General features: G+C 41.2%; 2 protein-coding genes across 4 annotated transcripts in view; both read right to left on the bottom strand.

Annotated features, from left to right (window-relative positions):
* Positions 1-13096, bottom strand: part of kiaa1549la (KIAA1549-like a) — a gene marked incomplete at both ends in the record, with an annotated part of 83869 nt that extends 70773 nt beyond the window's left edge. The window contains one exon of the mRNA XM_080028235.1: positions 12862-13096. Coding sequence (XP_079884361.1) covers positions 12862-13096 — 235 coding nt within the window. The remainder of the gene's footprint in view (positions 1-12861) is intronic.
* A 3756-nt stretch (positions 13097-16852) lies between these two features.
* The window catches only part of LOC307250850 (homeodomain-interacting protein kinase 3-like), a 36914-nt gene continuing 27923 nt past the window's right edge, over positions 16853-25843 (bottom strand). For 2 of the 3 annotated variants that reach the window (XM_080028096.1, XM_080028095.1), the window contains exons 12-18: positions 25532-25683; positions 24926-25069; positions 24136-24501; positions 23733-23894; positions 23342-23616; positions 21707-21858; positions 16853-21186 (exon numbers count right to left, since the gene is read on the bottom strand). In XM_080028096.1, coding sequence (XP_079884222.1) covers positions 20692-21186; positions 21707-21858; positions 23342-23616; positions 23733-23894; positions 24136-24501; positions 24926-25069; positions 25532-25683 — 1746 coding nt within the window. In that variant the 3' untranslated portion in view covers positions 16853-20691. The remainder of the gene's footprint in view (positions 21187-21706; positions 21859-23341; positions 23617-23732; positions 23895-24135; positions 24502-24925; positions 25070-25531; positions 25684-25843) is intronic. The other variant, XM_080028097.1, reaches the window with a different exon arrangement.

The raw sequence follows: 25843 nt of genomic DNA, 5'->3' as shown, positions 1-25843 counted from the left end.
CCAACCTGGCGAGCCATAAAAGCCTTTTTTATATGGAGAGAAAAAAACATCATGTTTCAATTCAGTTCAAAATCAGTCACAACAGTTGTCAGATGGAAAGTGCTAGTTTTCTGAGAACATGTGAAAGCTGTCAAATTATTGAAGACAAGCAATACCTCTGAGGAATGTCAGAAAGGAGGACAGGCCTCTTTGTAGTGTGACACACAAACAAGTCACACACACACACACACACACACACACAGTTAATCTGCTGTACACAACACACAGGAAGAGAAGTTCAAAGCTGTAATTTGCTTATGAATTCCTATTAAATCAAGTGCGCCCTCAAAACAGAACGCATCAGGCACTCGTGACGTAACACGAGTGAACACTCACACACACTCAGACACTCGCTTGCTCACTCACATGCACGCTTATGTGAAAGTACTACTCATCATAGTTGGGTTTGCTGGCACTTTGAGTGACGATTTTTAAACGTGTGTGTGTGTGTGTGTGTGTGTGTGTGTGTGTGTGTGTGTGTGTGTGTGTCTGAATACAGTATTTGTGGCTGTGTGTGCAAAGCAATATTGATTTTCTAGTAAAACAAATGCCAAATATGCTGCAGGAAGCATCATGTGACTCTACACAAACCAACAAGTGGGCCTGGTGAATTTGATTGGTCCTGAGCTCCTGATGTGTGTTTGCCCTTACTGTGTCCCCTGTGGTGGCGCACTACTGTGTGTGTGTGTGTGTGTGTGTGTGTGTGTGTGTGTGTGTGTGTGTGTGTGTGTGTGTGTGTGTGTGTGTGTGTGTGTGTGTGTGTGTGTGTGTGTGTTTTATAAGACACATGTTGTAGGTACAGAATGCCATTTCATTACTGACTGTGGACATAATGTGATTTACAAATGTTGTTGCTATCTTTAACCTGACTCATACTGTAGCAGGGATGATGGCCATGTAAAGGGAATAGACCTTTGCACATCTTACAACTACAGTAAAGAGAATACAGTATCTATTATTCTCTACGCGTTATGTAACCGTCTTAACTATTAAAGCATGCACACATGCACACACACACACACACACAGTTCAACATCTTCACAGATAGTATGTGCCGGTTAAGACATCACAGACTTCCAAAGCCTCTGAAAAAAAATTGAGCAGCAGCTATAATTTCTACTTTAATCCTAAAGTACAAAGACCAAAGATAGTATATTCTCCACTGTTTTCACCTTTCATCTTAAAGCTCTCAGTGCTTTAACTCATAAGGCGCCTCGATTTAACTACATACTGATCATCCCAGCGATTGTCAGACAGCCATTTCTGTGTATTAAACCTGCAGTGTGTAGAATTTTGGGTTTTATTTCCTAGCAGATTTTGTAGAAAATAATTATAATATCCACAAGTACGTTTAATTTAGTGCATAATAGCTGAATTTCTTTTTTAGAATTTTTTCCCTTAGAAAGGGTCTCATATATGTCAATATTTCACCATACTTTGGACCAAGGCCTTGTCACCGCCATTTTGGAAGTGTCATAGTTGGTATGTCATCAGGTGCATTGTTTAAAATTTAGAATTGTTCTTGTCCTTGAAGGCCACTGTAGCTTCTGTTTTTATTCGAAAGGGGTGGGGTTACTCAGGGAGCGATGCATTCTAGAACTTTCTAGAACTTACTTGATGATGTCATATTACACACTGCACCTTTAATACCCAAAATAGGTCTTGAACAGAATGTATTATTACGTACATTTTATGAGTATTCTACAAAGATGTTTATATCCCATCCAGGTAAATAGACAAGTTAGATTATTGGGAGCTTTTGATTTACCCAGGGGGGGAATAAATGAGCTTCCTCATCAAAAGCAATTGTTCCGTTTACATTAGCAATGCAACTCTGGTCCAGCAGACAGATATAATGAGGTAAATAAGATGCCATGTGGAAATGGAGTCGAGTAATAAGATTTGATTGTATGACTTTGATTGAATTTAACCGCAAATCAAATGGCTGAAAAGTAAAATACTTTGTTAATGATTCATAATTTGTGAATAATACTTTTTTGCTGATGTCAGTCTTCTTCTTCTTCTTCTTCTTCTTCTTCTTCTTCTTCTTCTTCTTCTTCTTCTTCTAATTTTGTTTCTGAGTTATCCTGATTTTAAAAGGGCACACAAATTCACAGAGCGTGCCAAGTCTACAGGAAAAATAGCCAGGAGCCTTGCTGAGGTCATATTCAAGGATACAATTTTTAACATGCATCTTCCCATTTCCATCCCAGATGAGCAAAGGGGAAATGTTTCAAACATCCCCATGGAAACAGAAGACACGTGCTGTGATAAACATGAGCCGATCTAATGAAAAAAAAAAAGCAAGGCTGCATTTGTCACTGCAGCTGTTATATTATCATACTCTGATGGCTCATATGGGATTGTATTGCTTATTTAGCGATGGAATGAAAAGGAATGTGCCAAACTGTGACCTTTATGTAGTGAGGCGGATGGTGGTGTTGAAGAGGTCAGTGTGTGTGTGTGTGCCGTGCAGCACATTCAAAGTTCATGCAGGAGACAAGACACCCTTTCCCAATCCAATAATGTCTTTCTTTCTAACGTAACCCACAATCTGTACAATCCTTTACACCATTGTGTTGGGTTGTCTATAGTTTGATTGATGTAGCCACAAATACAGTCAGTGCTTGCCCCTAACCTCATTACCAATACAGAGGTGGTCTTGAGCGCGGCCCTTAACCCTCAATTAATCCAATTGAGCTGCTCGGTGATCGGCAGATCAGAGTGTGTGAGTGTGATCCTTGTAATAAAAGAGGCGTTGGTGTGTGGGTTTAGCCAACAATTTGTCAAGATTATATATTAAAGAGGTAGAACAAGGCTTTGCTATGCACAGCTATGCAAAGAAAACCCTCCAAATGAATTAAACGTGACTGTCACAAAAATGACTTGTGTCTATGTTTGTGATTTCTGCCCGGTAGTTAAAGGTTCAGTAAGCGGAATGGTCAGTTTATCTAACTTTCTGTCAGTGACTGCAGTTAGCAGTCCCCTCCCTCGTCCCCAAGTCATCTCACCACATTAATGCACTGCAGTCTTCAAGCAGCGAGTTATCTAGCATCATCTCAGATCCGTAAGTGCGATGAAACATGATAAAAATCATCAAAACAGACAATGGGAAGGATTTTTACCTGCTCCGCCATTGTAGGCACATAAACATTCACCCATCTGTCACTCTGTGCGTGCACCGGCAGTGAGATGGTAGCCGGTTTATAGCGTTCTCTCTTCTGATTGGATATCAGGTTGTGGCATCCCAGAAAAGTTTATTTGGCGATTACATGCAGAGGAGTCGACCGAAAGATCGGAGTTATGAAACGCGCGCACCACATAAGTGATCACTGTTTGAAAATAGAGCAATTGAACACGTATATTAACATAGATATATCGCTTACTTCACCTTTAAGGTTTGTTTAGGTTGAAGCACACGACCCCGTGGGCTATAATGGTTAGGAGAAGATGCCGTAGTTGAGATGTTGTTGGTAGGTTATGGAAACTAGCAGCAGGCCCTTACGTCATAACAGGCTTCTCTCTACGCCCAACCATCCAGCTGACCTCCTCCCTAAGAGCTTTTATGATGCTGCAGAATGTCACACTACGTTTGCTTTTGCTTCTCAAAGAAAATATACATAATTCACGTGGCCACAAGAAGTCGCTTGTCATCATTTGTCAAACTAATGATGCTATCTCTGACTAAGACAGCACGTAAACTACCATAGTTTACTCTTTGACTGTTAGACTATATTTTGCATTGTCACACGTCAGTAAAGCATTTTAACCGAGATGCTGACACTTTCATCCATATTAAAAGCAGGTTAGATTGGAGAGTGTTATGGCCTGGAGGTAGACCCTATTCAACCATGTACGTTTACTGTACATGCTTGTCAATGGTTGAGGCTTTATTTGTTTGGCTATGTATTTATTTATGTTTAATAAAACCGAATATTCCTAAATCTGGAGAAAGCTCGATATGTAAACAAGACAGATAATTTTTAATCGCTGCAAATTAGCTGAAGCTAGACGTCTTATATGCATCACATTTTCCCATTTTTTTGTGGCAATGTTGTATGTATTGTCCCTGTCAAATAAAATTTTATTATTATTATTATAATGTCATTGGCAGATAGACACACACATTTGAAACGTCCCAGTAGTGCGCACTACAAATGCCCCGCTGCTATGTCTCAATCCTGGGGTAAACACTCTGTTGTTCCTTTAAACCTGATGTGCCCTGTTCTTAGAACTCAGCAATTATGTTGGTGGGTGGAGAGTTATTATTACCGACAGGCACAATGGTCAAAACAACAACAAAAATAAGACCACCAAGTTATCTTTTCCACTGTGGCTTAGACTACAGTGGAAAAGATTAACGCTAACTGCATAATAGCTTAGCTTAGCATGGAGAAAAAAAACATTTGGCTGAGTTACACACACAAGTGGGACTACAAGGCCACATGACACATCAGACACACGGAAGGGAGAGACGCTTGGACAGACGGGGGCACGCACACACACGCACATGCACGCAAACACACACACACACGCACGCACACACACACACACACAGCAGTGAGTGATGGAGTGAGGGAGGGAGGTTAGCAGCTGCAGTGATACATAGTGAGTTGAAGGAGAGGAGGCCAAGCAGCTATAAATCCAAGCCTCTCCCAGTCAACCCTTGAGAAGAAAGGGCTGATTAAATTTTCATTCTGTCCCTGGCTTTGCTTCCCCTCTTCCCCCTTCTTTCCTTTTTCACATGCTACAGTAGAAATAAATCCCAGTCTCCTGTCTGACTGTCTGTGGGCCACGTTTGGAGGCAGAAACAACCTCCCGTGGGCACGAAGGAACTCTTAAGCATCCAGCTAAAATCAGAGCCTCCGCCTTAACACGTTACATTGGAACAAATTGATTTTTTTCGCAAGTCATCACAAGCTGGATTGCATTGTGCGCGTCTCATAGGAGATTCTAAAGCAGCTGATTATTGAAAATAAAGATGGCTTTTTTTTAAGGCAAACTCCACAATCATCTGATGGGACGGAATACTTACCAGAGCAGCATGGTGTGTTCATTCCAAATCAATGCATCTTAGTTTGTATTTATTTTTTTGAATTGTTTTTTATTGAAAAATCCCTCCAAGGAAAATTTCTACTCCCACTAGGCTTCAACTAAGCATGTCATATGAAAAGGAAAAACTCAAGATTCCAGGGCAAAGAAGGATCGCACAGTTCTTCACCTCTTATACCTTTTATGATATGCTTGAAATGTTTAGAGTTTTTACTGCAGTTATAGATTTGATGACATCAGGCTTTTGTTTTGATTTTCTTTGCATCCCAAGTCGTGTCATTAAGTCAGCGTCTACCACTTCATTGTGCATTGTGTTATTTCTCACGCTGTCACTCTTTAACTACATTGGACATTTCCTGTCTCTCTCTCTCTTCCCGTCAGATGTAATCAATCAGGACATGAAGCGTGTCCCGTGCGCGTCTGACTCCTGCTGTCATGCCAATCATGACTTTTTTTTAATTCCAGCATTCACACTTCATGTCTGAAGTTATTATTGACGGAGACATTGTGTTCAGGGAGCGAGATCATGTGTTGCCTCCGCAGCTTCCTGAGTCAAACAAAGAGCACGGAAAAAGCCAATAAAAAAACGAATGTACTCAATATAGGACAAACGGGATCAATCAATCTGTGTACGGGAGGGCAGTCTGAGCTACCTGAAAAAATCCGGGAGTCTCCAAATCTCCGGGAGTCTCCTAATCAAGAGTCTAGTCTCTTGTGTGACTAGTTAATGTGACCCCTTAATTTCCCTTAGTAAGCATTTCTTGCATTACACAAAATCTGGAGCGAAGCATGCACACACATCGTCGTTAATTCTAGTTTTTCTGCATGAAGCTAAATACCTGTGCACTTCTGCATATACAATTCCATTCCGTGAATTCTCCATTGCCACATTTTAGGTGTAGACACTTTACAAAACCACATTGCATGACTGACGATGCACACACGAATGAGCTTTTGAACATTAGAAGTGTTCTTTATGTAAAGACGGCGCTTTTGTACATCAAAGTGATCCTAACATGAGACTGTTATAGACACACCATAGCGAGGAGACATGCAACCCTCTCTCACACCCCTCCACAGATTAGAAAACATACAAAGTGTGGCTAATTGGGATTATAAAAAAATCAATTTATCCAAAAGCGCTTCTGCCTCCCCGTATGATTTGTAACATGGCCCTGCCGTGCATAATATATTTAATGTACAAGCTGGGGGTAATGCTTATGATCTGCATATGAAAATTCTATCCCCCCCTTCCAGTCTCTCTGCATATGCCTCACACATATACAAACACGCACGCACGCGGACATGCAATAGAGAATACATAATTAACTCCAGAGTGCAGCAGAAAGGAGCTGTCACAACTGATGAAACTGAGTTCTGCGTTGAATGTGTACGTATTTCAAACCACTATGTGTGTGATACATGGTAAAAGGCTAAGGTGCATAACAGCTCAGATAAGGACTCTCCTGTCAGAGATGTTTAGCCAGGGTTAGCTTGAACACACGATCACTGAAAACATCATGAGCCAGAGCTGTAGCTAAAACAGAGTTATGTCAATCATATTATTATAGTAGAGTTCATCTTCCTTGTATAATAAAGCTGCCTCTCTTTGGTTCTCCCTGGCAACAGTGCGGAGCAATGACAGCACTGTAACAAGACAGCAGGCGTCATTACACAGTGCACCTGCCGGGAAGAACATTCTCAGGGGTACAGATTCATCCGTAACAGCGACTATTGCAAAGAGGACTGACAACACTGACATGATGTTAGTTTGTTTTTGGAGAAAAACATGTCATAACATAATGTCTCTTCCTTGCAGCACATGTTAAGGGCCTATGTATACTACTCTTGTCTCCACCTCTCCACTGCCATAATATTCTCAGTTCTGGTTTCAATACGCCAAAAACTTCCATTGCATTTGCGTCTTCCTTTGTCGGCGTGTGAAAAGCTCCAGCAGTGCATAATCAGATTGGCACAGAGAAGGTACACAGAGATGCAAAGTGAGGCCACTGCTGCTTTAATGGCGGGGACATGTGTTGTGTGCGGGAATGATGCAGTGTACCCCCCCCCCCCCCACACACACACACACACACACACCTCCAGGACCACATGCAGGGTCTCTGGCCTTGGATCAATTCCAGCCAGAATCCTTTCAGATGTTACTGCTGCTATGCCTCCAATCACCTGAGCTCTTCAGACAAAGTGGGAACAAAAAACACGGAGCAGTACGATGACACGCAAAGGGGGACAGCTGAGGTCTGTGCACTGGCAGCTGGCGTTAAAATTAAAAGCTCGGACGTGAAACTTTTTTTTTAGCCTTGAAGCAGTAACAGTATTGATGGTGCTGTGCTCCTTTCTCTGTCTGGTCAGGTTTGTGTGCTCAGACTCCGTGTCACCCATCTTGATGAACAACAATCTGGCATAAGGCACCAAGGTAACTGGCAAATGTAAAGCCTCTCTCTATGGGTGCTGCAGCCAAAAGCAATACTGACGCATACGGTGTTTTTTTTATTGCAGAGCCTGAAGCTGCACTCATAACAAATGGTTCCCACAACAAGGCATTCAACTGTTCCTTAAAAGCCAAGTCAATGCAAATGTACATGAACTGACAATGGAAGCGACCAATTATAAGAGAACATTTCTAGCCCTTGAAAATACTTGCTTTTAATTGGCTGTCAGGTGACGGTTGGGGGTGACCGTGGTTTAAATGGGATAAAGGAGGTAGTTTCAACACCAAGAAATCTCACCAGGCATTGTGGCTGACGTATCATCTTGATACGACATCTACGGACATTTTAAAGTAAAAACTTTAAGAACTGTTCTTTTGATCTATAACACATTACAGATACATCGGAGCTTGACTTTATACTTCTGATTAAATGTGTACGACGTTGTCAATCACACCATGACCACCGATTCACATCGCCGTGTTAACTAGGAAAGAGTTTCCCTGTGGAATTCATGACATCACGGCTCCTCTTCACACATGCTTATATCATTTGTAATCAAATAGCCAGTTAGGAGATAAAATAAAGGGATTTGCAGATTACCGGGCTGTGTTTGTGTTGTTATCTCTAATAAGTTTATTAACGCTCCTCCTAAAATGTGTAGATTAACTGCACCATTATTATCATTATCAGTGAAGATGGATTATGCGCTAATTTGCACTAAAGTTTCAACTACTGGCCTGGCATGCATACTACAGTGATTCAGCTCCTTTTTGAGGATCTGTGTGTTTGTGGAGAGCATTAAAAACCATATGGTCTAACAATTTAGTTTATTTTTGTTCATTTTTTTGTGAAATCATTTGAACATATTTTTTTTTGTATTTTCATGCTTTTAATTTTATTGTATTATGTCTGAAATAAATGTAATTAATCAATCAATACATCAATCAATCAATCAATCAATACATTTTAAAAATTTAAAAAGAAAACCTTTCCTGTTTTTAGCAAGACCGTCATCAAGTAAACGTAGCCTATAGCTTTCACCAGACTTGCTGCATCACTGTGCTTTTATTTTTTTTCAAATGTTCCGTAACACACCCTCCTCAATACATTTACGAGACATTTGGCCCCTAAATAAATTGAGCAGAAGTGAACTGTGGATTTTTGGAAAATGTTGGAATGAATTCTTATGTTATTGACTTCAGCACCAAAAGAGGACACAGTGAAGCACGCTGCCAATCATTCCATTGGTCAGGGCCGTTCCTTCCTTAACCACTGAACTGAGCCATAGATGGCGTGTTAGCTAGAATCCTTATGAACCAAAGTAGATGATATCAAAATAAAGCAGCAAGCGTTCTCATCTGTCAACCATCGTCAAAGTTTCCACAGGTATCAAATCTGACAGTCTTCCATGCATTAAACACGAGCTCAGTGCTTGAGTGCACCGTGAACCGTGTGCAATTCGCTGCAGTTATGAGTTAAAGATGGACAGTGAAGATGTGTGAAGAAGAAAAACCTGATAAAGTCATTCTCCTTTTCAATAGTCATGAATGTTATTTTTCAATGCCATCCCAGACTTATGTACATGTGTCACTGTACACAGTTTTGTTTCCAAGCAGTTTAACAGTGTGAAAAGCTCTGCTCTGTGTGTGAATGTATGGATATGGATATGGATATGGAGTATGCAGCCAATCTGTATTCTGAGCTGAAACTGTATTGCTCCTGTAATCACATTTAAATTCAACGTGAATCTCAATGTGACTGACCTACTCTCTCTTTCATTCTACCGCTCATGTATAAGCAGGCACGTTACAACAGCTACAACATAGCTTTTCCTCTGACTAGATAAAACACAAGAAACTTTGTCTTGGTTACAGACACTGAACTTGTAATCAGTACATAATCTCTGATGCTCAGGCAACTTCTCCACTCTTAGTACACACTTAGAAACCACAGGCGAGAGAGGGGAACCAGGCTGTACTGTACCTTATCAGCACAATCCATCACTTTACATGATGACAGCAGATAAATGATAAACCAGCCGAGGGTTTACCATGACTCAGTGGCCAGCAGTTCAATTCCTCACTGCTCCGCCCAGGTCATTTAGTTTTTTTCCTAAATCCTCCATATTAGGACCAAAACAAATACGTAAACATCTTGTCTTGTGTTCTGCCTGTATGGGAGATTCATCATCACTTCAAATATTATAGGTGCCCAAAGCTAGCATGCATAATATGAAGGATGTTAAGAGGTTTATAGTACTAACAAAAGGCAGGATTCTACAACTTTGGAAAATTAATTTAGTGTGACAATCTACTATTTGCCACTTGCTCTTGTTAATTATGAACTAATTACTGGCTCTAGCCCAATATTTTAATCTGTCCCTAGACCCTTAATCGCAGCTAGAAATGCTACTTGTTTGACCGGCGCTGTTTGTAAAAGATGTTTAGTGTGTTAGAGGTGAGAAAGGGTCACATACACAATACACAAATGATGTGTACTTCTAGTAAAACAACAGCACTGTGAGAGGACCAGAGAGCGAGAGTGTTTAGCAGCCCACAAACCCCACAAATCTCCCAGAGCTTCAAGGAATATTGTATCTCTACTGTTGTGTCATGATTATGACACTGTCAATGATTATTAGTCAACAACAGACCTGACACTTACTCAGACGTTACTTCAGTCCCTAACTGGCAAGCGCAGCCACACAGTGTGAAAAGTACTAGCTGCTGATCTGTTCCCATGGTAACGTGGACCAATAGATCTCAGCTATTGACTGAGGGAAAAAAGCTCTCTGTAGACTTTTTAAAAAACACCTACACACACACACGTTCTGTTCCTTCCTGTAGACAAAAATGCTCACACATACATAAATCACAAACAAAAGCCATGCCAGCAAATAAAAGATCCTTTTGTGATAAATGGAGATGAATAAATGTAAAAATGCAACAGGACTATTCTTTCCTTAAAATACAAGACCAGAAACAGCTGAACGCTTGAGTAACCAGGTGAGAGAGAGAGAACGTCAAATCTCCCCCAAGACATGCTATTGTAAAAGTGTGCTCTTAAGTGCCACAGGAACATGATATAAAAGAGGATGTGTTGAGAGTTAGTGGGCGACTTTGGTCAGATATAACCGGGTAGGTTGGGGAGATAAGCTGTCTATTTCCAAAACACTTTTGATTCTTAAATCTGTTCTAAACAACTATTTAATCCATTTGACCAGCGGTGTCCAGAAATACAGTGCATTATTTTAAAATGAAAGAGTCCGTAAGAGAGCTTGCTTAGGTGGTACTACGAGTTTTGGCTTATCAATTTCAGTCTCAGTGTGCAAGTTAGCCGATCAATCACTTACATAATCATCAAAAATAAATCATACATATATGGTAACAGCAGCAATCCAACAAAGCAGCCAATAAACCGCTTAACAATTTATTAGGTATTTCCTGTGCAAAAAAAGAATATCGAATGTCATCCTTCAAATGACTCAAATTGAGGAAAATGAGAAGGGTAGTTTGGATGCAGGTGCTGGTGCACACCATGGACCTATAAAGGTGCACACCCCACTGAATGCACGCCATGAAACAAATACATATGATGTGTACTGAAACTGTTTGTATTGAATACACGTCGAAAAGGATCAGGAATTGATCACATTCTGTTTTATTCACATTTTACATAACGTCCCAACTTTTTCACTTAAAAAAACTTAGGTTTATTTTATATATTTTTTTTTAGTATTTTCTAGGTCTTTGGTTTTGGAGGGGGTTTACTTCGGCTATTATATTTGTGCAAACACCTGTTGTCATTTTTTCTGTTGTTGGGTTTTATTGGATCGTAATAATTTAGAAAAAGCTAATAGATATTTTAAAAACTTCAGAAGCACAAAAAAAACTTAACCACAGTTGTGTGTGAAATATCCAGACATTTGACACTTAGGTTTCTCGAATGTCATCATCGGTGCAGCGTTCACATTTAGTGTGATTAGGCATTGCAAGTCTGACAGGCCAATATCTCCAAACCTATGCAAATAAAAATATCTCAGCTTTAAACTATCTACAGTGACCAATAGGGTTGAGTGTATGTTTTTTTTCTTCAAATAATTTAGGCAAATTCATCCTTTAATAGTCATTTGCTTATCTGGTTTATCAATGAAATGTCTAATTAAACATGGTTGTGTGGCTTCAGTATAACACAATATACATAAATACATAGGTTTCATAGTTATAATCACCTCGAACTTGATGACATGAAGTGCAGGCCTCTTCAACAGCTCAAAGATGAAAGACTCAAAATGCAAATGACAAAGTGTGATGCCTGTTGGTTGGTCTTTGCTGCCAGAGAGCTCAGTCAAACAACATGCATCTGAATAATGTCAAAGTAAGGGATCGAAAAGATGAACTAGAATTTCATTTTGTTGTCAATATTATATTATTAGGCTAAGGGTATTACAAAACGTGTCTGTTTACTGAAGTAGGCTACACAACGGCTCGTTGTCTTTCGAGCTGTTATCAAGCAATATGACTAAAATATGCAATAGCCTAGCTATACACGCTATTGCTGCTATTTCTGTCTCCCTCGGATGGCAGCTAGTGCATACACGAATATCATAAATGATTTATCCGTGCCGACTATGAAACGTCCCCTATGGATATATTGTTCGAGGTTGACGACCCCGGGGCTCAATGCTCCATGAATGAATAACAAAGTTTCCTCCTTAAAGCCCAGAAACGACCGCGGCAAGTGAGTGTGTTGAGACGCAGAGCTGCGGTCCACCATGCGCTCCGGGTGTGTTGGAGGACGTGACATGTGATTGACATCGGTAATAATAATTGCCTGTGCGCGACCACACCGATGGTTTTAAAACACCACATTTAAAATGCAGGTTGCACAATAGGCTAAACAAAATGAAAGGAAAAAATAGGCAACATAGTCGATGGAATTTAGGAACAAAGCCCTTTAGATAACACGAAAAACAGCTCCGGACCCATCAAAATGACTGCCATAGCATATTCTAAAGCCCAGCTGTTTTAGTGGTTATATCACACGCAGCCTTTTTATAGAATCTGGTTAACTCATCCACATAGGCCTGCTGATCTTCACCTGAAATGCCTGAAAAAAAAACAGTGTTAGGCTAATAGGACATGATGATAATATTAAGGCAGTCTGAGACCGGAATGGGAGTCATGACATTTAGCGCCACTCAGGCTGCTTCATGTGTGTTTATGGTTTTTATATGAAGCTATTAGGCTACAAGGGATCAAGGGATCAGGTAGCCTATCACTCTTACAGGTTGGATGATAACACAACATCAGTGTCTTACCGTCAGCGGCCAAGGAGCTTTGCAGCATCAGCATCAGCACCGCGCCAATGGTCACAAACCACCGGGCCAGCATTCCATCCAGCGCCCGCGTCCTCTTTGCGTTCCTCGGCGGATAGACGGCCACCATGCCCGCATCCGGGCTCCATGCCGTCGGAGAGGAAGAGCAGGGGTCCCCTTTGTTATTTACCCCTCCGACCACGGGGCCACTGGAGAGGAGCGCATGTTTGGGAGCCATTGGTCAACCAATTAATCCCGAGTGGAAAGCATCTAACGGCGCTGCTGTGGTGAAAGGCATCCGATCAACCTGCCCCCGGTGCGGACGAGCAGGGCTCCGCTCTCCATGAGCCTGCTGGAGGCTGTGGAGGATCGAGAAAAGAAACGAGGAGAATTTGAGTTGTTGTGTTTTCCTTCGCGCGTCTCGGTGTGTCCGATTCTGTGTCCGCGCGCTGTGTGGTAAGTGTGATGCCCCTACTGCGACCGCAGCGCGCTCCCCATCTCTGCTGGAAGCTGTAATAAAATGCACGATACAGTCCCGGAAAAGAGTTTGTATTCCTTTCAATATAAAAGCGCTCAATTTGTCTGGAAGTGCATTTTGCAAGATGGGTATGCTGGTAGACTGTACTGCAGTTGAGACACTTTTTGCTCTTCTGTTTAGGCTACTACACAAAAACTAGTTATTGAAAATAATATTTTTGTACCTGGTATTTCCTTTACTTGTGTACTAAAATATTATCAATCAATAATATCCTTAAGTAGGCCTAGTTTATATTTCCCAATATAAGCTCATGAACAAAGGTGGATGTTTGTCTCAAGAGCAGCATATGGTATAGGTATTGACACAGTACCATGGTACAGGTGATACATCTATTCATATTGCTGCAAAGCATTCATTGCAAATGTAATACATCTTTAAAAATTCCATTTGATTTAAAACATCAAATATGATAATAAAACAATACAATATTTAATATTGGACAAATATTAAATAAAGTACATTTACACAACAGATCTAAATCATAACAATTTAAACATTAACAGATTAGCTTGCCTATTTGTTTTTCAAAGGCCAGTGGTTCCTCCTCAGATGTTAAGTTCCTGGAAGAGGAGTTCCTGGAACCTTAAGTTCCTGGGACTTTTGGTGGAAATGCGGCTTAAATATAGGCATGAATTCAGTAGGCCTAGGAGTCTAAGTGTTAAGCCTTCTGGCCAGCTGCATGAGTCCAAGTGGTCTCTAGCATCCATAGCATCCCTCTTTACCATGCTGTTACTCAGCGTCAATAGCCTATACTTAGGCCTATTTTATTTATTTATTGTTTAGCCTACGTTTTTATTTTGTAATGGTGAAGTGCTTAACTTCCGGTCTTGTTTCGGTTAACTGTGCCTACCTTGACGCAGCTTCAAGCAGGTAGAAACAGCTTGCAGGTTTGGTGTAATTAAGGCGAACATGTCATGTGGCACACTGGTCATAACGGCCCGACTAATTATCCCACCTGTGGGAAACAGACTAGACAATTAACTTGACGTGACTATCTCCCCTCTTTAATGGGCCGGTCGTGAAGACCACTGCATCGTTACAGGACCAAAAACTGAAGGCAGGCAGTGACGCCAGCGCTTCTCTTTAGCAGATCCAGAGTCTAGCGGGAGGCAGGGAGGCGGCCCCTCGTGGAAGCCAAGGGCAGAGCCACCGCCTGTAGTCCAATAACAGCCACACCGGGAAAATACAGACTAGTCTATAACATAGGCTACATGTAGGCCTAAACTCAGGCTATGTCATCTTCAACCACCTAAGTTTATTTACAGAGCGTTATTGGCTGGTTCCTCACAGCGATTCTAAGTATAAAACGTGGTAGGCACCTTTTGCATCTATGTCCACTAAATGCGTAGGCTAGACCTAGGCCTATTGTAGCCTATTAAGAAAAAATAAGAAAAAAACAATTTGAACAAATAATTATGCTACAAGAGATAATTCATGAATAATGGAAACAAATAACATTCATAACAGTAGCCTACGGAACAGGAGGCGAAATAAAGCAGGAAAATCAAAATAAGAAAAATGGCGGCCTTCCTGTAAAAAGCATCTTTCCTGGCTGAAATGTCAAAACCATAACCTATCTATTTAAAGAAACTCGGAATATTTTCCATGAACATGTTGGCCTTCAACAGAGCAAATTATCTTACCCCAGTTCCAGTTGAGTATTGGACAGTTTTGGGACCAAAGATGGTCCACTGTCTAGTCTTGCCATGGACCAAAAGAGTCTTGCTGCAGACGGCTGCCACGCTGTCATCCCCTTTTTTAGCTAATGGACTTTAATACCTTTCATAGTGTTTCATAACAAAAAACAGACGTTAGAAGAAGCCTCATAGATGGTGCTGTTCTAGCAAATAATGCCATAGGTCCTACGGCTATTAGGCTACTTTATTATTCATGGGAGCCTGCTGTGTGTGACAGTTTGACAAAGGGAAAACGGTGCATTCAGTAGCCTAAATCAATGGACTATTGAGTTATTTTTTTTTATTCATTATTTTTTTTAAAGGTAGCCCTCTCAGTTTTGAAGTTCTCCTACTCTTCTAGGCCCGCATAAACGCTTGTGGAAATCATAGTTAGGCCTACTTGGTTATAAGGCCCCGGATTGTTTATCCAACTGAGATCTAATCTAATGAATTTTAAATTATAATAGCTATTGGTCAAAAACATTTTGAGTGTTGGCCTATTGAGCAATATTAGACCTATTGACTCAAATATCGCTAATGGTATGGTATCAGGATAAAAATCAATAGGCTATCTTAAGAATTGTTTGAAGTCGGATCATGTTTTCGGGAACATACTGACTGTAGGCTTATTCAAAATGTGGCCTGTATTAAATAGTTATTTAAAGGTCACATATTATGCTAAATGCACTTTTTAAATGTGTTCCAACATATCCATGGGTCCACGGTGTGAATAGAGACTGCCAAAATATAAAAAAAATAACAATCTCTCCTTTTCTCACTCTCCCCCTTTCTGAAACCCCCATCCCTCCCCCCCAATATACTCCAGTCAGAATTCTCCTCGTTTCTGACCTCACAAACTGGAAAGCCAGAAGCTTCCACTGTGCAGCCCACACCCTTATTTCTTATTGGTCCACGGCCCTGACAGACAGAGGGCGAGGCGTATCTGGCTTCGCTTCCGGACAGGGGGCGGGGGGAGCTCAAAGATTGTATATTTACGAGGGGAGCGGCTGCTCTTTTTAAAAAATAGGCCATTGTGAGATTAGCTGAACATCAGCATAGTACAATAAATTATCTGAAAGTTTTTTCAGCAAACAATTAAAGAAAAACATATTAGGGACCACTAAGACCATATAATATGGTGTGTTAATAGTACCGAAAAGTGTATAATATGGGAGCTTTAACTTGAAAATAAAGTTGACAGTGCCTTTTCACGCCACTGAGTGAGTACCGTCTGCAGGTCTCCCTCTGTGCTGCATACACACACCCCAACATAGTTTATTATAATAGGCCAGTGGCACAACAGAGGCAAAGTATTTGCTTAGCTCGTAAAGCTCATTTCTTTGGACAGAAGGCTACACATGTGTGTATTGCAGCAAGATAAGTTCTTCATTTGCCCACCAGGCAAATTTAATTTTTTCATTATTCAGTAGGCCCATTACAAAATGTTTGCATCTCAGATATATACCCTCTGGACTACGGTGGCTGGGTAGCAAGAGGACAGTTCATTCTGGGTACACTTTTAACACAAAAATTGAAAGGTCCCCTTTATTGTAGCTAGTCTATCACCACTCTAAAAGTGACTGAATTTGGCTGTCTCGTCAACTGTAACCACTAGAGAAACCTTATTGATAAAAGTTTCAATTTTAATATCAAATGATTGACATTGATAAAAAAAACACACTTTTCCATTGAGCCTTGGCCACAACTGCTACATGGCAGTGAAACAGTTATACCTGTACATGACAAGAATATCCACAAAGACACCAGTGATTGAAGCAAAAGATATTTTTTTTAATTCAAAGTGAATCTTGACATAGTACACCATCAATTCATAATTTGACACTCACCAATAAGAGTCACCAAGAAGGAACCCGCTTTTTGTGACTAAGTACATAAGGCTTGGTCACATTGAAACTCACTGAGAACTAGGGGGGGGGGGGGGGGGAGAAAACGACCGCAAACTGGTAAGACACACATTATCACATCCAAACAATAATCATTTTCCCAGTCCTCATTATTGTTGTATATTGCACAGTGCAGTTGCTACATATCAAACTAGTGTAGCATAAAAGAAAAAAAATAATGTAAATCAAAAAAATTTAATCATAAAGCCACACGGATCTAAACATACTTAGTACAGTAACAGTTTCAATTTAACAAATCATGTCTACATATTTGTGTCCAACTACGATAAATGTCAACCCCATAATTGTGGTACAAAAAGCTAGCTAAAATGTGTCTTGGGAGTCAAATTCCGCACAATTTTACTTTTCAGCCCAGTGCCCAAATGAGATGTTAAGACCCATGCTTGTTGAGTTGGTAGTTTTGTCATGCAAGGTCCTATTCAAAGCCCTAGAGCCAGGAGGTAAAAATAAGTCTGAAAGAACAATACTGCTAATCTCTGAAATATTGATATGACTATTGTGTGACCTTCTGGTCTCTTTGAGGATGCAGCTGTCAGCGTAAGGCTGCAGAGAAGCAGGATTAGCCCTCCTAGGCAATCAACCCAAAGTGACTGGGGATTACGATGTGCGCCGTCACTGAGGTGGGACGTGCTCATCTCATCACAGGTGCTGAGCTGACACAAAGAATAGAGACAAATGGGAATCGACGAGAGGCTGAAAAACTAAACAAAACATTTTCTTGAAGTAAATTACATATATACTGTGCCATGACAGTTAGAATTCTAGGCTGCACTCCAAGATCAACAGTGGATCCTCTCGTTTGTCCAAGGATTTGCAGACACAGTAGCATATTAGACGAGTATACAACATACACCCATAACAAACAAATAGCAAATTGTGAAACAATAACAATAAGTAATACATTTAGATTAATACAACAGAGTATTAATGCCAATATGACAGAAATGAGCAATTTCTTGTTTTAACAAACTTTTCTTGATGCTCTTTTCATGCTTTACACAATGTGTCACGTTATGACATTTTCTTGATATTACCCCATACACCAAATGTTTCAGTTTTTACCACAAAATTATAGGATCTTATAAAAACCAAACAGAAAGTTTGTTATAAGAAACGGAGCAAGATTTTTTTTATTTTCCTAACACCGCAGGCGAGGATGGAACAACTTTGGACCTAAACTTTGCGTATGATTGATGGATAAAGCATTTTGAAAAAAAGCCCTGACTCAAAATATGATATCTACCCATGGTAATAGCTGCATATAGGAACCATCAACGACCCCATCACTAGTTGAGAGAAATCGTTGTGAAGCTATGAGAGAAAGCAACAAATAGCTCATTTGCGCAAACCAAAAACAGATGTCTCGAGTTCCACAAATACATTCACGATGTGAGAATAAAGCTATGCATTTGTGTATACATACAGGCCCCTACGTTTTTGAGTACTGCACGGTGTTATTGGTGAGCGCAATACAACATTCCCTGACTTGTACTTTCTTAGGATTCGGTTAAAAAGGAGATTGTTTTCAGACCTCGTCTTAGTCTAAACAAACAACTTTGGGGTTTTGTGATGTGAAAACTAGTCTACAAAGTTTAGGACTGCTCTTATATCAATGCAAAACATCATCTGTCAGCCACTTGTTTGAAGAAAGGCACTAGTTGTACAGTACGAAGAGTTGGGAATACAGTCCAATAACGGAAATAAAAGCCATGTCAACAGAGGAAAAAAAAAACTACAAAAAGCCATAATACATCAACACCACACCGGTTACCAGAATCCAAGAGTGAACCCAGTCTACATTTGAAATACTGATGCTAAATGCACACACCCCAAAACACACACACACACGCGCACACACACACAAACCAAAAAACAAAACAATAAAAAACTCATAACTTCCATTACAGCAGTTTACAATCACTTCAAAAACAACAAAGCCAATATACAGAGGCACTAGCATATAGGAATAGCATTCAATATATTTTAAAATAAACCCACTTCTATTGTATCTAGTTGTCAGAACTACAATACAAATTGACAAAATGCAGGCTAGAAAGAGATTAATCCTCTAAATTCACAGCTACGAAGTGGCAGATAATCAGTACATAGCAGCGTATTATCTATACATTCCAAATACAATTTGCCAAACAAGCTAAGAAAAATAAAAACCTTAAACTTATTTTTTTTTTAAATAGAGATCTCAATATACGTATATTCCAATGTCGATAACTGCAACAGTATGCTGGAGGTGATAGGAGAAATAGTATAGACCATGCTTCAGAAATGATTAAATGAACAGTCTTTGGTGCTGATTGGAGTAAAAAATGCCAACTGATCAAACAGGTAGAGGACGCAACACTACCACACACTGGAACTCAAAAAACACAAAACCAAAAGAAGAAAAAAAAAAATCAAGGCTATGCATCCACCCTGAAGGAATGTATCAAAACTGAGAAACAGGCTTCAATACATGGACAAAAAGGTTCGGCTCACATGAATATATTTGAAACAATTAGCGAAACACCTCTAACACTCAATAGCCCAGCAATGATACTGCAAATTGATAGATTATTTCAAACACTGAGAAGCTTCTTATTTTTTTTTTAAAGAAGGTAAAAACATTAAACAATCTATTTTTTTTGTCTACTCCACTCCCAAAAACTAAAAACATAAAAAGGCATTAATGCTAGTCTAGCCTAAATGCAAAAATAATAAACACAGCAACCCAGAGGCTCTCTAGATTGTATTGCAGTTACAGTAAACAGTGACAATACTGTTATGAATTAAGTACTATAGTGAATAGAAATTGATTATCAAAATATCAAATCACTCTTTATGTACATAAAAAGCTAATTCAGTCAAAGCCCTAAATGTGCAGCCTATAGATAAAGTAAATCCATATACATATATGAGTTAGAAAGCAAACTGAAGTCCAACATTTTGCCAGTATTAAAACGTAACCACAAGCATTATCGTCGTATCCAACCCAACAAGCCCATCGTATTCAAAGTTTTGAAGGCTAAGTGCTGCAAGCCCATTTAAAATGTACAATCTATAAGCTCCTGAAGTAAGGTCATAGACTCTGGTTTTTAAGGCACTAAGAGACAGCAGCAGCAAAGTCTGCCTCAAACAAAGACAGGAGCGTTCGATCCTGGTTAATACAGACTGGGATGGCTTTAACAAACAGATCCGACCGGATAACACATGCTACAAGGCAACAGAGATAAAGGGAAGGGGAGGCTGAGCGCCCCAACAGCAACAACAACAAATGATTTCCAGCCTATAATTAGATCATACACTACTCAAACAACAAATGACAGGAGGTAAATGTGCGAAGAACACATTCTTAATTCAAATTTCCTTAACATCATTTGTGAATTGACATGATTTTGAAGTCCCTCTGAAAATCCAAAGGCGACTTTTGACGTCATCCTTCAAATTACAGAAGCTGCGTGTCACCATAAAACATTATCTCTGGCATTGTTACTTTAGCTTTTCTTTGTCAATTCACTCCGATACATCTTTATCCATTCTCTCTTTCTTGTGAAACACATCTTCGTATCCTCATCATTAAATCGTCACAAGTGTCCGTATTGTGCTCTGCTACTAGCTCTCCCTGTCCAGGTGGCGGCCCCAGTCCACTTCCCGTTAGCCTTCCTCACCAGAAGGTACTGCTGCGGCCCCGTGCGGCTCCTCAGATATAAGAGAACTGGGGGTGGTGGCTGAGCTTGGTGGGGCTCAGAGGGAAGCCTGTGTAGGCGGCCGGGGAGGCCATGTAAGGGTGAGGAGGGGGAAAGGGGGGTTTGAACTGGTGCGGGTGGTGGTGGGCGTAGCCGGGCTGGTGATGTGGGTGGATGGTCGGGGAAGGCAGGAGCCTGTGTGGGTGTCCAGGGTGGTGGGCGCTGATGCCAAGGGTCACCTGGTGGACTATGGTGCCTCCTTGGGGGTGGGAGAGACCGTAGCTGTGCTGGAGGAGAGGGGGAGGGCGAGAGGGCAGGATGGCGAGGGGACCGCCGGGAGGATAGGACAGCAGGGTGTGCGGGCCGGCCGACGTGTGCGTGGGGCTGCTGTGGGGCAGGTGCGTGAAGGTGTGTGTGTGCACCGTAGGGGGGATGTAGGCGTGCGGTCGCAGCGGGCCATAGTTGCCGTTCCATTCTTTGTTGCTGTGGTTTGAACCGTACGGCGGCATCTGAGAAAGAGAGAGGGGGAGAATAGACAAGCATAATGATAATATCTGTTAAAGGAATGCTTTGACATTGTGACAAATTCACTCATTGCAGAGATAGGCCGAATAATTGGTTGGCCGATTAATGGCATTTTGAGATAATTGTCATCAGCCGATATCTGCGCTCACGAGGCCGATTAAAAAAAGGAAAAGAAATTGGCCTGCAGACAATGCAGGCATACTCGTCAGTGTGGCTGCGGTGGAGTAATGTTAAAGCTTTTTTTATTTTCAACCCAAACATTGTATTTCTCTTTATTTAAAAATGACAAGCAGCTAGACATAAATCCAGAAGTCCCTCGTGGAAAATGCAACAAAATAAAAAATAAGACAAAACAGGAACAACGTTCTATTGGCCATTTGAAATAGCCCTGTTGGTCGACCACTACTTCTTTGCCTACTTTTATGGTGATGATGGGCACACACTTGCTAGATGTTTTCATGCAAATAATCCCCCATATATAATATAAAAGAAAACAGAACGGACCTGTCCAAAGGCCAGAGGATGCTGCTGCTGCCCTGTCAACTTTTGCTGGCGGGACAAAAGTGGTGCGGATGGGAGGAGGGGGACGGAGGAGGGTGTGCTCTGTTGTCCTAGGAGGTTGCATCGCCCTCTGGACCGGGACCAGGACTCTGAGGCTGGACAGACAAAGACACACGTGAGGTGAGGACATGCACACTGTAAAAAAAAATACATGGAAGCTTTCGTCCACATGACCTGCAAGAATAAACAAAGTGAATACACCAACAACAGCAAAGACTTCAAACAACAAACAAGCACACCAGAGAGAAAACTGAATCAGATTGTGCATTATATGTTCAATATAGAGAATATAAAATAAAAAAATGGAATATAGACAGTGTGGTAGAGGTTGTACATTATATATCAAGTGTCTCTATTAGCAGTTTAGAGGAATGACAATTTTACATTGTATGGCCACTCTGCAAATGCAATTTCTGCTGCTATTAAAGAATCATCAAGAATGTCACTCAAGTTTAACAGTTTGGAACCATAAAAGTACTCAATAAAATCCATAAAGTTGGGGAAAGATTAAAAACAGATTGTTGGCACTCAGAAAAAGGCACCTGAGGTGCAAAGTTGATCCTTGGACTCTGATCCGTATCAATTTTAAATTATCCTAACCTTAAATAAAAAATGACTATCCATGTAGAAGCCAAACATTCAACTGATCTCAGATCAGAGCCTTGGGGAAACTGCATAGGGTTAGATAAAACAGAAAAACTGTATCCGACTCAACACCAAATAAAATGCATCCACCTTTCCCTCCACTCCTAGGAACAAACAGACTCATGTTGGGGAAATATCTTTGCTGTCCCTCCCTCACTGATGATCCCTGAGCGATTTGTTGTAGATACTTTAGCAGCAGTTCAGATATTCTATTGAAGGGCTGCTTAGGTGAGAGCTGCTTTAGGGATTACCGTGAAACAGACTGTGAATGATTTAACTCAAAGTGACTTCTCATATGAGGAGAGCTTGCACTATAGTACTTTATGCTGAGTATCACAATTAACAATAATTGCCTTGGAACATCTGGGTCACTGAAGCATACACTACACTAATACATTTCAAATTAAGCACAATGAGAGACACTACTTCTAACCCTATCTGACTGTGCATGTGTAATAGTTAAGGAAAGAAAGCTAAACTTTGGTCCAAATGACTGTTTATCTTTCTTTCTTGGAAACCTTCCTTATAGAAATATGTTATGTTGAGTGAGGAAAAGCCTCCTGTGGATGCATCTTTGAGGTATTGGTACAACATGGCCAGTTCTCTGTTGCTGTCTCTTGATCACCTGTTAAATCCTCTATGACCCACTAGAGGGCGGTAAGCCCCAACTGCTTCCATATGACCTGCAAGGCAAACATCGCCAAAGCACAGGTGACAGACCACAGGGCAGGTGGATAAAATGAAATATATTTGGAGGAAAAGGATAAATAAACTCTTCTACACAAAAATGCTAATGAGAGCATCAGCGTTTCCTCCCTGAAATGGTTCAGACCTGACTGCACTCTCTACTTAATAACCAATTATATGGTAGGTATAATCAAAATAAATAACATGAGTTATTTATAATGAAACAATGTAAACTGTTGTACTGACCCTTTCTCTGGCCTCGTTCCTCTGTCCCTTGAGTGTTGTTGTTATGCACTCTCATTGGTGGAACCACCATTGTCCTGACACCACGGGGGCTCCTGCCCTGCACTGCAGGGGAAGGCAGTGGTGCTACCATGGTAGCCAAAGGTGGGTGGTTGTTGTGGTTACTATTGTCAAGGTAACGGTAGGCATTGTTGCCACGTGGGGATGTTGATGTGTGGGATGTGGGGGAGCCTTCCACTGTGTCACAGCCACTCTCGTGGCCATCATCCTCAGACATGCTAAAAACAGAGGAGACATAACATTAAGGTGACTGGAAGTGGAGAGAGTGGATTTCTCTTGTAAGATTCCATCCTTGGTTATTTAGACATACGAACAGAGATTGTCAAAGCACTACCTGTTGGGTCTCTTGCATGGTGAGACTGAGGGGCTGGACTGAAGGGAGTTGGAGGCAAAAGAACTGGTGCTGAGGCTACTGTCAGGGCTGCTCAGGGAACACACCCTCTCCATAGACACACTGGTATTGTTGCAGGCCTCACACACACACTCCTCTTTACACCTAAGGACAGGAGAATGCAGGTTAGCGTTGTGTTATTGCTTTCTTTTCATCCCCCCGTAAGGGGCCTGTGTACTTTTGTAAAGCGTCTTTGGATAATGTTAAAGGCGTTTATTAAGCTATTATTATTATGCCTCATATGGAAGCTTGGGATTTACCAAGTGTATTCCAGATTGAGCAAAGACACTGTTACAGAGGTTTATTCAGAACCAACAGGTTGATTTGAATCATTCCATTTACTCACTCTGTCAGACGGCACCTCCGAGGCTCTTCCTCTTCCCCCTCGTCCTCTCCGTCAGTCAGTTCACTGCGGATGCTGATGACACTGGGAGCAGGGCTGGATGTGTCGGCCATCAGAACGGCCACATCTCTCTGTTGTTGACTGGAACGCTCCAGCCGGCCGTTACCGTTTGGTGCCACCTCTTTGAAGCAGCTCACTTCCTCCCCTACGTCCTCTTCACTTGTGTTGTGAACTTGGGGTTGCCTGGTTTCCACCGGAGGCACTTCCCTCTGAGGCTGCTCCCTGCGTGCCACTGCCTGCCCAACAACACTGACCATCTGGGGGGTCCGACATGTTGATATGTGGATGTTGTTGGGGTGGGATAGGTTCCTTTAACAGAAATGTTGATGTATTAGATAACAGTAGCAGTCAAAGCATTACTAAAGGTGGAGTCAGCAATTCTGTAGAACGCGTGTTGTCAAAATAAGTGATCTCCTCATGATCTGCTACCTGTCTGTACTTTGTGCGCTGGATGGGAAAAAATCCATTGTTACACAGCTTAGGCTCTGTAAACGGTTATGTTGCTCACTAGGTGTGCCCTTTTGTTTGCATACCCTTTGTTTACATGCTGAGCCATACAGAGCCATGGCTGTGAACAGTCTATGATATTAACACCAGCTTTGATTCAGCGCACACACAGTACGGGCAGGTAGTGGATTGTGAGGAGATAATCACCGATTTTAACAAAAAGTGATTTCGACAAAGAGTGTTCCTCAGAATCGCCGATTCAAACCTAAGGAGCAGAATATCTCACCGGTTGTGACTGTGCCTGTTCCTTTTGTTGGCCGGCTGGGGCCACACAACATGAGCAATGCCAATGTTGATAGGCTGATGGGCAGAGAGCGCTGACATCTGATTGGTCAGAAGGGGCTGTTGCATCACTGAAGTGTAGTGGCTGCTGTGGGGACGCATTGTCCTGTTAAAGTTTATTTTACAGAAATAACCATAACCAAGAGAAACATGCAACTTTATACTACAAAATCTAAAAAAATAATATATATGCTTTTGGACTAGATAACATGCTATACCCATGTGAATGTGTTTGCTTGTCTCTAACGTGTGTTGAGAAGGAAAGGTGAATCTAAAAGCAGAACATAATAGCTCAAACGATTAACTTGTTTTATTGACAATGTGGTATGTAATGTTGAATGTTTTGTTTTGTCCTTTGTGTGGACACCAGCTGGAATAGTTGTTGTTTTTTGTACATTTACTAACAGTAACTAATAAAAATAAACGTAAACAAACATTTCATAACTATAACTATTAGAAACACATCTTTATGTATGTTGTATTGCTTCCCAATGCTGGGTGGTAACATAGCAATGTCCCTGTTAAGGTGACTCAGAGGAGGGTGACTCACGCCCAGTCGCTGATCCTCTGTGAGCCTGCTGTGTCGTTGGTGAGGGAGGACGGTGGTGGTGGAGGGGGGTGAGAGGGAGGAGGGCCCACAGTAGTCATCTGCTGCCAGGCTGCTGGGACCAGGAGCTGCTGTCCACGGCTGGACCAGGCCTGCTGCAGGGGGCCAACAGGAAATCAGGGATGTTATGCAATCATCTATTGATCTCCATACCTATGCTCTGTATTAAGACCCTTCGGACTATGGCGTTATGCTGGTATCAGAGGTTATGTTAGGAATTCAAAGAATAATGGTCTACTCCAAAGATCATTGCAG

Source organism: Ammodytes marinus (genome assembly GCF_949987685.1).
Source record: "Ammodytes marinus genome assembly, chromosome: 5".
NCBI lineage: Eukaryota > Metazoa > Chordata > Actinopteri > Uranoscopiformes > Ammodytidae > Ammodytes > Ammodytes marinus.
This window is presented reverse-complemented; position numbering and strand designations above follow the sequence as displayed.